General features: G+C 36.8%; 1 protein-coding gene across 1 annotated transcript in view; it reads right to left on the bottom strand.

The window, feature by feature from the left end:
- Positions 1–377: 377 nt before the first annotated feature.
- Positions 378–14816, bottom strand: part of rngtt (RNA guanylyltransferase and 5'-phosphatase) — an 86717-nt gene continuing 72278 nt past the window's right edge. The window contains exons 15-16 of the mRNA XM_055054419.1: positions 7689–7812; positions 378–3665 (exon numbers count right to left, since the gene is read on the bottom strand). Of these exons, the coding sequence (XP_054910394.1) occupies positions 3499–3665; positions 7689–7812 (291 nt within the window). The 3' untranslated portion in view covers positions 378–3498. The remainder of the gene's footprint in view (positions 3666–7688; positions 7813–14816) is intronic.

The following is a 14816-nucleotide window of genomic DNA, read 5'->3' as shown; positions in this document are numbered from 1 at the left end:
AACATTAGTGAACAAAAGAGATCATGAAGGTAAAGGAACAAGCCTGAAAGTGAAGCTTAAGCAAGGTTTGATTATAAAACAGATCCACAGCTCAGGTAGAAAATATGTTAAGAGAAATCTGAGATAAATCTGCACTTTATGGACGACTGTTAATAAGAAAGAAATCCTTGATAAAGAGCAACTGCAGTTTGCTTGGTCTGGATGTGAGTGTTGTTTCAAATGAAATTCTAACACTGCACCACCTGGAATACACCATCCCTATGATGAAACATGGAAACACAGTGAACTGGTAAATATGAAAGCGTACCCATGTTAGCATGGCCCAGTCAAAGTCCAGACCTAAATACAATTAAAGAATCTGTGCCAGCGTTTCAAAATTGATTCTCACAGATGTTCTTTATTTAATCCGAAGAACTACTGATAATTTACAAGAAAAATTAGAGACATATCTCCTCTTGCAGCCATTAATGCAGCAAAACGTGATTGTAGCAAAGCAAAGGAAAAAGAAAAGCATGCTGTAGTGTTGGTCTGTCGAACACAATCCCAACATAGTAATACCTTGAAGCTTATTCTTGTAATTTCACAAAACATAATAAGAGTTCAAGGAGCATGGCAACTTTTGCAAGACACTGCAACTGTTCTCAGATTTTTTGCTGTTTTTAATTAAATTCATGATTACTAACATAAAAGTAACAGCCTCCATAAAAACTGAAGGACAAAAATGTTGTCAAAGGGTAACACTCCAAGCAACGAGCAACAATGTGGGCAGGAGGTGAAAATTAGACATCAAAAATGTTACCTGGCAACAAGGTTTTCTCCATTCAAATTGAAAGGAAAGAAGTGATGGAGATCACGTTTAGAGTCGGAGGGGGAATTACCTTAATCCGCCCGTCCCTCACGGGGGAGAAGAGGTCAAGCACAGCGCATTAGGGAAGCAGGTGGAAACTCCTACTGGAGGACCCTGGAGGGGCTGCAGAGGACAATCAATGTACATCTCAATTTTTAATCTGAGACGACTTTAAAACTTGCTCTACTCATGCTGCTGCGAGTTCAGATTTTTAAACAACACATTTTGTTGCCTTTGTATAGAAGAGCAGGGATGTATTTCTGCTCCACACTTTGTTGTTTCTTGTGTTCAGCAAACACGAAACACCTGAAAGGTTCCTGCGTCACAGTGCTTGTGTTTCCCGGGTAAAGGTGTTAATGAGAACTCATTGTGAATGGTGTTGGGAATTCATTCGAGATAAAACTACAACTAATTACCTGATTCAGTTAGTAACTGTGCAGCAAATGGAGCCTTGTAAAAAAAAAAAAATTCATACGACTTTTCATCTTCTGTCACAAATATTTCATTGGTCCTTACCAGAGAGAGCCAAACTCAATGGTAACTCTGGGAAAGGTGGACCAGCACTTCTTAAGCTTGTGAGAAGTCATGTAGAAAGAAGGTGAACTGATCAAGTGAGACCAAAATTATTTTTTGGCAGACAAAAAAAACATGTATGGCTAAAGAAATTTTGCATATATTTCTATCACAATTTTTCATCCATTAAGCTTCACATCAATATGATTAGATAGAGCGCTTTATGAAAATTCAACTTTTTAAACAGTGACCTTTTGTAGCCATCATGTGTAGAGTTGTCAAAAACTGATGGACATCTATCAAGTCAGGATTATTTATTAAAACTGGCTTTGTTATTATTTTTTTAAAAACTAGATGTCATGTTTTACTTTATTTTAAATGAAATCAAATAAACAGATATAAACTAATGAAATGGATCATACTGTGTGTGCAATTTAATAATTAGTTTCACTTCTTGAGCTGAGTCACGACAACGTAGTTGCTCAATGACCAATTTAAATAAATTTGGTCAAATACATGAAATTGATGAAATCAATAACGTACAAAAAAATAAAAAATAAAAATAAAAAAAGAGAAAACAACCAACTATATTCTTAGGCCAGGCAACACAGCCAGAACTGGATTTTACGGAGTGGAAACACAGGAGCGATGGAGCCAGATGGCTGAAAGACCGGTTCTGTTCTTTGCTCCGACAGTGAATGTCACCAGTGGCAACCAACCAGGCGTATGAATATCCTGACGGATATGAGAGCAAATACTAAACAGGCCCTACCATTTGTGCTACCGACCGTGAATGACTAATGTTTCAGGTCCGAGTTGTAGGAAAGTATGCATAAAATGTTTGATTTGAGGAAAACTGTCTTCGAACACAATTCTGCCTGGTCATTTATTGAAGTAATTCTTTTATCCACTTCAATCTTAATGTTATTTAAGAAAAAACATTCACTATATTCAATAATGTGCCATTCACTTCCAACTAAAGATGGAATAAAAATTATAATTATGTATTATTAATCATAATTATACAAGACAAATCTGAAATGGCTATGCTGTTAATTTGCCTAGAAATGCTTACCTTTTCTTCAATATTAGCAACCACATTTCTTCAGTTATTAACTCCTCCAGTTCTGTTTGCTCCTTTAATAATCCATACACCCCAAAAACAAAACTTTAGATAGAAAAAAGACAAATTATTATGGGCAACTGACTGATGTTCAATTTGTAAAAGAAGCACTTAATTTTTCCCAGTCTGAACAAATATCTGAACATGTCCTGGACCTTATCATAGGGACCTTTGGATGTTGCATACTGTAGGTTTTGGTTCTCTGTGGACCAGTCTAGCTCCCCACCGACAGGATTGGACTCACATCAAACTTGGATCCATGAACTTTGTACACCTGAGGATTCCTGTTGTGTTGTTTGTGCAACTCCTGAGCAGTTTTTTCAGGGTCCACTGCCTTCCTGCCGAGCAGCAAGTTGTTCCTTCAGGGAGCTGCAGAGACTGAAACGGCTGAGTAAAAATACCGCAGTGATGAGTTTCTGTTTACTTGCCGCCTTTCAAGCAAAACAAGATAAAGTCAGGCAGATCACTGGGAAATAAACCTTACCCACTACATAATTATACACCTTAAACATCTAGATATCCCCTCCACTGCACACTTATCCTGTGAATTTTAATTGAAATGCTGAGACCTTAGTTGATAGGAAGCTAAATGCATCACGACAGATTGAGCTTGGATTATTTTTACTCCTCTTTCAAATTAAAACAAGGAAATGGTTGACACAAAGTAAACAATGCTCATCAGATGTTAGCCATAACAAAGTCCTTTCTTGACAGTTTAGCTCAGAATTAGAAAAAATAAATAGGAAAACAGTCAAAAAATAATCTAAGCATTATGTTCAGTGTTTTAATAAGAACACAAGCAATTCAAGCTACAAAGATTTCTACAAGGTAAATGGATGAATCACATTGAGGCAGTCACTTCTCTGAGGTCCACACAGGTACAAGCGAAAACGCGACGCAGCAGACGGGCTTGAAGTGTTTTCTGTAGAGGGTCTGGATGCTGATGAGGATGTTCGCTGCGACTGTGGGTGTGTTCGGGACTCCAGAGGGGCTCAGTTTGGAGGGGGCGAAGGGGTTACGGCGAAGCCCAATTGGGTCTTTTCGGAGGCGGAGGGGGCATTAGCTCCGAGTCCGGGTCAGGCGGGCGTTTCCGGCTCTGTGCGTTGACTCCCTGGGCGCAGCGGTCCAGATACTCAAAAAGGATTTCCTTCGTGACGGGTTCCTGGATGCTTTTACAGACAGCTGGGCAGAGAAAAACAAACCGGCACAGCAGGAAGGAAGTTATCACAAAGACGCTGAAAGGCTTTTCCACCCAAGTATAATGCAACTCCTAAACTTTTTATATTTTGTATTACAACAAAGACGATGAATACTTTTACATAAAATTATTAATTTTTTTTTAAAGTATTTTACAAATAAAAATTTGAAAAATGAGTTGCGTATTTGTGTTTAGCTTCACTATTTTTATCCATTCTTCATCTTCCTTTGACTCTTTCATGAAGAGCATATATTTTCTTATAGTTCTTTTAAGAATCAACAGATTATTCCACTGAGTTGTACAGCTTGGCTTTTTGTTCGCTTTTTATGATTGATGATCTCTTACCCAACCTGTCACTTTAAGTGGGAAACTGTCTCTCAGTAGGTTTGCAGTTGTGCCACAGTGTTTCCAATTTTGGATAATGGATGAAATGATGCGAAAACGTAGAAATCAGTTTTATAATCAAAACTTTTCTGCACTTTTATTCCTGACCTTTCACATGTTGCTTTAGTCTTTGTGATGCTGTTTCATCTCAGATAATAAAAAAAAAAAAGCTGTACTGATTTAGATGCTATTTTACATAAAGGTGTACCATTATAATAAATACGGATTTCATTTAAGAGTATCAGCATATACTTTTCACATTTATATTAATAAAATTACTGAAAACTTCTACAATTTTCAATCCAATTCACAGTTGAGAACTACTTTTTGCTGTTCTGTCATATAAAACAGTAATAAACATACATGGTAACAGTTTAACCTCAGGGACTTTGTACCAAACCTCACCTCCCATCAGCACTTATACTTTGAGCCATCTTCACATTAAGTTTAGAAAAAAACAAAACAGGATTTAGATCATTACCCCTGAGACTATGCATAGAAATAGCTCATCCCACTTCACAGCTCCCTTGGCACATTCATGACCGAGCCACGGTAGCAACAACACATTAATGATTATTTGCAGTTGCTAAATGGAACAAAGTGTTATCAGTCTGGAGAGACATGCAAAAATATCTGTCAAGGTTTTTTGACAAAAGAGACTTTTGCCATCTGGCCTCTGAGGCTGTCTCACAGCCCGCAGCAGCATCTAAAGCCCAATAACTCTCTTCCATCTTGTACAATCAATTTAGTTTGCTCTTTAAATGCATTTCTCCTCCCTTCTGCTTCAGGTTCATATTGCTTCAGCTTGTGTTTTTATGCTTTTCCTCGTACAGCACTCTGATGTCAACATTTAGATGAAATGCTGTGCTGAAAATGTTCATCAGACATGGAGACTGCGTGCAGTTTCCGTCATCTTCTCCTTTGTTTACATACATTTATTTTCTCTGAAAGGTTACGCAGAAGCTTTCAGATGATATAGAACAATGCATGTGAAGATTTTTCTTCAACTGAAACAGTTAATTGCTTTTTTTCCTCCTGAAATAGACTGTGTAATAACCCCCAATATAATAACTCTTTGAGACAGAAACAGACAAATCAATGCCATGTTAATTTTAAATCACATTTATAAATGTTAACTATTTAAAATGTTTAAAACTAAGGATCAAGCAGAATATGGACATTGAGGAAAAAGAGTGAATTTATGCCTCATAAAATCTGAGCTTTTAACTTAAAACATAAAACGTCAGAATAATGTGATTTCATCTATAAGTTTTTTATATGCACACTTTGATCTGGTCAAACCAAACAATAACAGTAAAAAGATTAATTCTGTAATTAGAAAATGATTGTTGTACAATAAACAAAGAAAAACATTTTTCTACTTAGTTTGAATAAATCTGTAACTGACAAAATAATTAGAACCATAATCATCCATAATAAAATCTTGCACAGTGACTTTAGAAAGAAAATAATCTATTTCTCAAATGGTTCCAAAAATTCTCTAGTTGAACCATTTTGGCTCGTTTTCCAACATGTTGTAATTGTTATATTTTAACCCAGCAGTCGGTTTAGTGGGAGAAGAAGATTAACAATTTTGTGTTTTAAAAAAAAAACACGTCAATCTAAACTTTAAAGAAAGTGTGCTTAAAAACATTGTTTCTCCTGATCCATTTCTAGGCCATTTAGCCAAACTGTGTTAACATGAGCCAAAAAACTGCATGTGTAAAGCAGCTCCAAATGTCTCTCCATCAACAGAAATTGAAACATAACAAAAAAAGATTGGTCAATTTACACTAAGGCAGCACCATTTGTGGAAAACACAAAACAGTGCTATTGTTGTTGAATACTATGAAAATATCAATTGTAATTGTACCATATTTTCCTCATTTGTCTATTTCTTTTCTGTCATCACAATGACTCCATCACACTCTGGGGGATTTTTGATCTCTAACATCTTTGCCAGTTGTGAAATGTCCACACATCTGACCAAATGTATGCTTGGAAAGCAAGTCTATTCTTTGTATATTTATTATTTATATATTGAGGTGAGTGTTTTTTAAGTTTGAAAGCTATGTATTACCTGGTGAAGGGTCTGAGTGTCTTAGATTATCACATCCATCTTTGGAGTGTGCAATTAATTAAATGTGTTTTTATTTTGGCTCTAATTACATTAAGTTACAAAAATGAGATTGCCATCTATTTATTTGACCATATTTCATTTTCTTTTTAATTTCTAATATGTTGAAAAGAGAGGATGGAGGAAAACACAGCCAAACAAGCTGCCACAAATTAGTACTCATATTCTAATCACTGACTGGATGTAGTGTAAAATGCTACAGTACAAGCCATTTACCAATTATTTATCTCAAGCTTTACCAAAGATACTTTAACTTGTGATCCCCTCAAACACACTGTTCTGTATTCGTGGAAACAGACAAATATTAAATATGGGAGGTTTTGCTGTTGTATTAGTAAAATTATCCACACAAACATAAATAGATTGTTTTTGGGGGTAAAAATTATCTACCTACCAAAAAGTTTTTGTTTTTTTTAATTAGGAAAAGGCAGAATTTAGAAAAAAGAAAAACAATGAATATTGTTGAACAATTATACTTTTTTTATGGTGACCAATGCAATTTAAACTCTAGCCTTAAGCCTTACAGCAAATGTTAACCCACAAACCACTAGGTGATAAAACACAGCTGACAACAGCAGCTGATTCTTCACTCCACTGTCCAGAACTCAAATCAGATTTTTTGACAGATAAGGTCTGACAGCATGTCTGAAGACATAAATCTGACAGACTGAACCTCAGGCTGGATTAATGATCGTCTAAAGCCCTCGACTCGGTTTGTGTCATCACTCATCTTCCTCGTGTCTTCATCTTTCTTTACCTGCTGCTCTTTGCTCAGCAGGAGGTTGGTGCTGACTGGTCTGCACGTCAAAGTTTACACTTGAACTAAGTTTAATGTATTTTACGACACATTGTACATAATGTAGGTGTGCAGTGAAAACAAGAATAATGTATGAAGAGCAGGAGTAGTTTGAGCTGAGAGAACATTTGTGGAAAATGTCTGATAAAGTTCATTTACTTTGTGTTTTGTGCAAGAACAGTCTCAGCCTTAAGTTAGCATCACAAAATAGCAGAAAGTGCTGAGTGCGTCTATGCTCTGCAGATGGATGCACTCCGTCATTTGAACCTGCTTTACGGAAACACTTTGCTTTATATTTCCAGTTTTTGGGCCACTAATATATCCTGGATACCTGTTTATAGCGGTGGTATTTACTTAAAAGGGGGGAAATAGTTTATGAAGAAAAATGTCAGCTTCTCTGCTCAAAGAAAGGACACAGATGAAAACAATTTGTCCTGGGCACAGAGTGCGAGGCCTGACAGGTTGGTGTGCACGCTTACACAACAGAACATCTGCCACCTCCACACACACATTCACTCACAATCTCATAACAGGGAAATCTAACTGAGAGCAAAGCCTGATGTAAAATACTGATAAAATAAGCCATTAATCGCAACTGACTGCTCGTTTTTCACTTTGATACAGCTGCAGATAAAGGGGGAGGCGAGGTATTAATAAATGACTGCAGACGAGGAAGGAATAGAGACTCACCCATGGCTGTGTCATAGGAATTGGGGAAGCTTTTGTCCACCCTCTGCCTCATAAACACCCAGCTGTTGTTAGCAAAGGTGCACTCGATGATCTTGTTGTCGTACTGTTTCAGCTCTTTGGTTGCCTGTGCAGACAAAAAAGAGATTCATCAAAAACTGTTAGAGGAACTGTTGCATTTGTTTTATTCTTTCTCGTTTCTGTAAAAATAAAACATATCTTGTTAGATTATCTGGTTTAATGCCGATTGCTGTCATTATGCAAAGAAAATGACATAACTGCATAAGTGGGAAATTCAAAACAATTGAGATAAAATGAAAAATCACTTAAGTATAATTGCAGAAAATTTTATTTTCAAAAGCTGAAATTTCAATATTTAGCAAAAGTGTAAAGAAACAGTGATCGGCATGTATTCAGGTTTTAAAGTCATGGTTTAAATTAGTTTTCTGAACATTTCAAACCACAAAACTAAATTTTTCTTTCTTTGATCAGCAGTAAACAATATTTTCAATATCTGGAGCTATTCCGATTTTTTAATGTTGCTGGTATTATGGGTATTATATATGTTTAAGACACACGATGCCGTTTTTTTTTTATCACAATCAAGTAACTGTATTACCTTCAGTTCAGCTGAGATTGTAATTTGAAGCCTTAAATTTGGGCCGCTGGCCTTTAAGAAACTCCAGCTCTTTCCGACCCTTCGCCGTCAGTTCGTCCTCACAACACTGCTTCTCATTATGCTGTTTACAACCATTCTCAGGAGCACTGAACTGAGAAGTACTTCATATGATGAGCTCAGCAGATGTTTGCTAATTGCTGCTGCAAAACCCCAGGTATATTTTCAATGAGAAAGTAACATGAAAAAGTTCATTTTACACCATACCGCCTCTTTAAAAAAAGTGGAAGGCATAAAACTGAGATTTTGTTGACAGATTGATTACATAATGCATTCAGGAATGTATTCACAGTGCTTCACTATTTCCACACATTATGTCACAGCTTCATTTCAAATTGTGTAAAATTAATCTCTTTCCTAAACATTCTACACACCTGGGACTTCTCTGCATCTATTCCATGCCCTTTGAACCCCCAGATGGTCATAGTGGACAGCTGCTCATAATGAACCTGCTTGAGATCGTTTCTTTGTTTCTCACCAGGTTTGTTCAAGAGAAGGCATCGCTGCAAAAGCAATGACTTAATGTAGATGTGTCGTTTTTTTAACCATTGAAAAAATAGTCAACTAAATGTCATCGCATATATCAAACCTGCAGCTTAATGTTAAATTGATTTGAACTGAGTTGAATTCTTAAAGTGGAAATTAATTGGGCCTGATTGTCTGGTAAAGTGCTTTGAGATCTCATTTGTTTTGAATTAGTGCTGTATGAATGAACTGAAATGAAACAAATAAATAAAAGTGTCTAGTCATCGTGTGAAGGTCTCAAATAATTTTGTAATGTGACAGAGATACAGCATAATCTATCCTTAATGAAACATCAGCACATGCAAACACTAACACATTTTGAATTGCTTTGATGCAGCTCCCGACAAAGCAGTCCAACAGTTCCCAGTCCACCTACTGAGCTACAAAGGATCGCTAACCTATTACATCATATTCTGCTTTGAAAACCAAAAAAATAAAAAAACAGTGCTGCATACTGTAACACTGCTCGTGTACGAAAGTGGCACATGATACTGAAGATCAAGTATGAGTCAAAGAAGACATTTGAGCATCTGTTGTTTATTTGTCAAGGGACTGTGTCTCACTGAGAGGATTGTTGAGACTTGGAAAATGTAAATCCCTGAACTGCTGGGAACAAGGAAGGCACCCAAAAATGTGCAGCAGCAACAAGATTTCAAAATAAGCAATAATGGAGGCACCAGATTTAGTATAATGCTCTTCACTGAAGACGGACTCACGCAGGGTAAAAAATGACAAAGGCGTTGACCTTCAGGGTTCAAACTGAACCCGTGACTCCCAGTCAAAGTCTGACAGCGGCCACTGCCAGGAAAGCCCCGACATTTGGCAAGACACTACAAAGTAAGAGCTTATGTGATCCTAGAGTGCCGGGCATCTGAGCTCGCAGTGGGTGTCGAATTCACACAGGAAGCAAGATAGGGTGTGAGGAAGGAAGGGAGAAACTGAGAGAAAGAATGCAGACCACAGAGAGAGAGAGTAGATATGTTTAGACTTTCCAAAATCACATTTTACAGTGTAATTATAATTACATTTTTATTTTTTTCATGTCAATATGAAGATAGGGTCTGGTGAGCCAAACATATCTTTCAGCGGCAGAACAGCGACAGAATCTCTGAGCTCTCCTAAAGCTTCCCGCAGCAAACTGCCAGAAAACTGTGAAGGACAGCGCAGGCAGGCAGCTACAGGCTGGATCTCTCCCTGCTGCTGAGAGGTGACATGTTGGCTGCCATTTTTCATCACCACTTGGTGCCTAATCCATCCAAATCTGTCTCATTATGGCAGCACACGTGTGTCCCCAGTTATCAGGGACATTCCAACTCTTTACAAGTCTGTGCAACACTAGTGTAGGGATGGTTTAAGAACAGAATTAATACACCAACAGCATGTATCTGATGCTGAAGTTGGGGATGTGATACTTATGGAAAAAAAAATGTTACCAAATTCAGACCCTGTTATTAAGTATAAATGAATGAATGGATGAAGGTGGATGGGATGGATGGATGAAAGAGCAGATGGTGGATGAACAGAAGGATGGGTGATGAATGACAGAGCTATGGATGGATGAGTGGATGAACACTTGGAAAGGTGACTGGAGGGGACACATGAATAAATGAACATAAGAATAAATTGACAAATAGATGAATGAATACAAGGATGGACAGTCAAAATGAAGCCTTGACAAAAGCAAAAGAATGCTTAGACAGATGTTACAGGAATGGTTGGATGAAAAAAGGGAGGAAAGGACAGGAGAAGGTTTTAACTGCTAAATGAAGAAAGACAGATGTTAAATTGACAAGGAGTTTGACATTTTTATATAAAGGAATACAGCATGAATTATGTAAGGAAATAAAAATGTGTTTCAATATTCTGATTTCTTTTTTCTCCTGTATTTTAAACACCTGGAAAATATTTTTGATCCCATTGTGTATTGTTCCAGGCTTGAAGTAACTACTGTTGATTGAGAAACCTTTTTATTAAATATTCACCCTGAGAAGGCTTGCAGTTTGAATATAGTATTACATTTAGAGACAGGTTCATATGAAATCAACACAATCTCTAGAAATTTAGCTAGAGGATTATAGCATACGACAGCATTGATCATTCCTGACACAAAAATGTCTTGATAGTCTCAGTTCTGCCACATTAGTAGCGTCTCAGTGTCAGTGTGTCATCAGACAATTTAAATAAAGACTTCATTTCCATGTAAAATGTTAAACTCAGAGAAATATCACTCTTACCCAAAGACCGAAACTACTTCATTTCTGTTATAATTTTATAACTGCTTTTTATATTAGATCTGTGGAAAAGCAGTAGGTTAGGTTCGATAATATATTCTGTCATTTATAGCTGTAAAGTTGCAGAATAATTTATTTTCTCTAGGTTATTTAAGGTTGATACAGTAATGCAAGAGAGGCTTATTGCTGTCTTGCCTTAAATTGTCAAATTGTCTTCTATAATGAGGCATTTTTTGTGTGTGGTTTCTCAAATTAAAATTATGCAAAAATGTTTTTGTTCAAAAAAGTACATACTCTGACATATTTTAGCTTGCAGTGTTTATAGTTTAATGACTTTGTGGTTAGTCTCAATAGATGTATAAATATGCATTTCTGTGTGTTTTGACTATTGTAGTTTTCAGGTGATATAATATCTTAAGAGCCACATTTACGAGTTAAGCAAATGGCTAGGCAGATAAATAAATGTTTGCTTTAGACATTGCTGTAACTTTCTCTACATTTCTTAAGTAAACTTGGCTTCTACAGCATCCGTTTACTATAGCAACACATCTTACTGATGAAAATACCTTAGTCAAGTAATATATCTGTGACAACATAATAAACATCTAAAGAAAACATTTGTATGTCACTACATTTAAAATTTGGCATCTGATCATTACCTAATCAAACTGCTGCAACACTTGGGTATAAAGTATATTGTGCCAAAGAGAGCATGCCTCAAACATTCAGAATTAAGACGTTTTCCTGAAAAGGTCCTTTGTTTTCTTATAACCAAACATACTTTTCGTTCTTTCTGAAGTGAAATCAGAATAGAGTCGCAGGTCTGCAGCACTCGGGTCCATTTTAATAAAAGAACACAAGATGAGACGACGTAAAAGCGGGAAGAGGATGTAAGATGCAGACGTGTGAATATGAACAAGTTTCCAGGGAAAGACTTCACTGATGAACAGTATGAAAATCAAAGTTCAAACTTTAATATATGTTGTCAGACAGAATATAGTATTTGCCTTCCGAATAATAATATTTTATCCAGTGAAATCTTATCCAGACCAAAATATTCACCAGACAGAGTGGATTATCTTCAGGGTTCCTACTTGGGCCACTAAGATCCAGACATCAGGGAAGTCAGAAAACAAATAGGATTCCTGATTAACCAATTACACAACAGACTCACACTTTAAGTGTGTGTAAAGCTGATCATTACCTCTCACATCCAGTTTGGCTGTTTAATCAGAGACTAATAGATGAAAAACAAGGTAATGAAGTGCAAGTGAGCAAGAGTTCTGCTCGTTGTCGAGTCTCAGGTAAACAAGAGGCTCTCAGCATTATCACCTGAATAAAACCTTAACAATACTCTTTAAACTTCACAAACTAAATGGGTACTTGCTTTCAAAAGTAGCTGGATAAGAGCATTTTGTATCAATACCACTTTCAAATATTCAGTGACTTCATGTTTTTTTAATCCTATATATGGTATATTCCATGTTCCAAATTATTATCCAAGTAATATTTCCTCAGATTTTCCTAAATGGTCAATGCAAACGATACATTTACTATTTTCAAATGTTCAAGTCATGAACTATTACAGTATAAATCAAATTTTACTGAATAAAGCTCCCCATGAGAACAGCAGTTTTTTTTTAAAATAAAAACTCAAAACGCACTGTTTCAAATTATTATGCACAGCCGATTTTCTAAACATTTTATGGATTATAAAGAACTGCAAACAGTCATTCTTTTAATGTGCAGCATTAAGTGGTCGCATGTACTAAAATCAAGTTATTTCAATCAAAACATCTTAACAGACCGAGTTACATGTTGACATAAGACCCCTTCTTTGATATCGCCTGTACAATTCTTGCATCCATTGAACTTGTGAATGTGTGGAAAGTTTCTGCTTGAATTTCTTTACAGGATGTCAGAATAACTTCCCAGAGATACTGTTTTGATATGAACTGCATTCCACCCTCATATCGTTTGTTTGAGGAAACTCCAAAGGTTCTCAATAGGGTTGAGGTAAGAGGAGGACGGTGACCACACCATGAGTTTCTCCCCTTTTATGCCCATAGCAGCCAATGAAACAGGGGCTTTGCTTGCAGCATGAGATGTTGCATTATTCATGCATGAAGATGATTTTGCTACTGAAGGTACGACTCTACTTTTTGAACCATGAAAGATAGTAATCAGTCAGAGGTCATTTTCACACTTTCGGGGACTCTGAAGGGGCCGACCAGCTCTCTCCCCATCATTTCGGCCCGAAGCATGACTCCATCTCCTTGCTGATGTCACAGCCGTGTTGGCACTCAGTGGCCATCCACCACCAATCCACTACTTCATCCATCTGGACCATCCAGGGTTGCACAGCAGTCAACCCTGGATGATCCAGTGAACAAGTATGTTTGAAAATTAATCTTCATGTATGACTGGGCCCCCTACGGCCTTTTCTGCTTGTGAGCTCTGGTTAGGGTGGCCCAATCGTAAGTTCATACACCGCAAGCCTCTGGAGGATCCTCCACCTTGAGCTTCAAAAAGCTGCTTTGTGAGGGCATTTTATCAGCTGCTCTCTTAATCCGATGAATTTTTCTATCAGAAACCTTCCTCATTAAGCCTTTGTCTACACAAACCCATCATTGTTCTGAATCAGCCACAAATCTCTTCAAAGTATGGTAACGCCTGAGTTTTCATTAAATATCTCATGTTTTGATACCTTGTCATATGACACTATACTGTCTGATGATTTTCGTCAGCAGAGATCCTTTCTGTTTCCCATATTGGTTGAAACCTGTGGCCTGCTTAATAATGTGGAACATCCTTCTGAAGAAGATTTCCTTTAATTGAGCTCACCAGACAAACTAATCAATCCAGCTCTCTGAAATTACTTATAATGATTCAAAGAGCCCTGACACACAAAACCATCTATAAATTTAATAGCACAACAAAAAATTTAATCTTTATGACACTAAAAGATCATAAATATCTTTAAGTGTCATAATTCGCATAATAATTTTTAACATGGTGTATTATGCCTGTGGGCGATAAAAATGTATCTAAAGAACTTTAAATGACTCTTAAATTATGGTGAACCGGAGAGAGTCACACAGCGATGCCTTCAGGTGTCGCATAAATTGGAGAGTTCAGTGAAGGAAACAACTGTCAAAATCATTTCAGCACCTGGCGGTGGAGGTGCATGCTGGGAACCCATCATAGTTTCATCAAAGCTGCAAGGCTTTTTTCTTTTTTTATTAGGAAACTGCTCTTATCCCTGTCACTGGTGGCTACACCTGCCAGGTAGTGTTCAGATTATTAATGACTAATAATCTGCATGGACAGGCCACATATAAATCCAGAAGAGCAAGTAGATACCAGAAAGCATTGAGACTTGACTTAAAGGAGATTTAAAGTGTCTCATAAAAAACAGCAGTTTTAAATTTGAGTCAATTTTAGCATAATTTGTTAAAACAGTGTTGGATTATATTATACTTTCAAGCCTTAGGAAGCTCAGTTATAAGTAGTTTTCAAATTTGTTTGCTTTCAACTTTCAAAATAACCCTAACAGGTACATTAGAACCAACCAATGTTTTGTCGATTCTAATGTACGGGAATAGAAACACTTTTGTTTAACATCTGTCCATCTCAAATCATCCAGCTGAAAAAAAAAATCAATAAACACACCTATTGTGCTGCTGACCATGCTTCCAT

Source organism: Poeciliopsis prolifica, unplaced genomic scaffold (genome assembly GCF_027474105.1).
Source record: "Poeciliopsis prolifica strain line A6 unplaced genomic scaffold, Auburn_PproV2 SCAFFOLD039, whole genome shotgun sequence".
In the NCBI taxonomy this organism is placed as follows: Eukaryota; Metazoa; Chordata; class Actinopteri; order Cyprinodontiformes; family Poeciliidae; genus Poeciliopsis; species Poeciliopsis prolifica.
The sequence above is the reverse complement of the archived record's forward strand: the minus strand, read 5'-3'. Positions and strand labels throughout refer to the sequence as shown.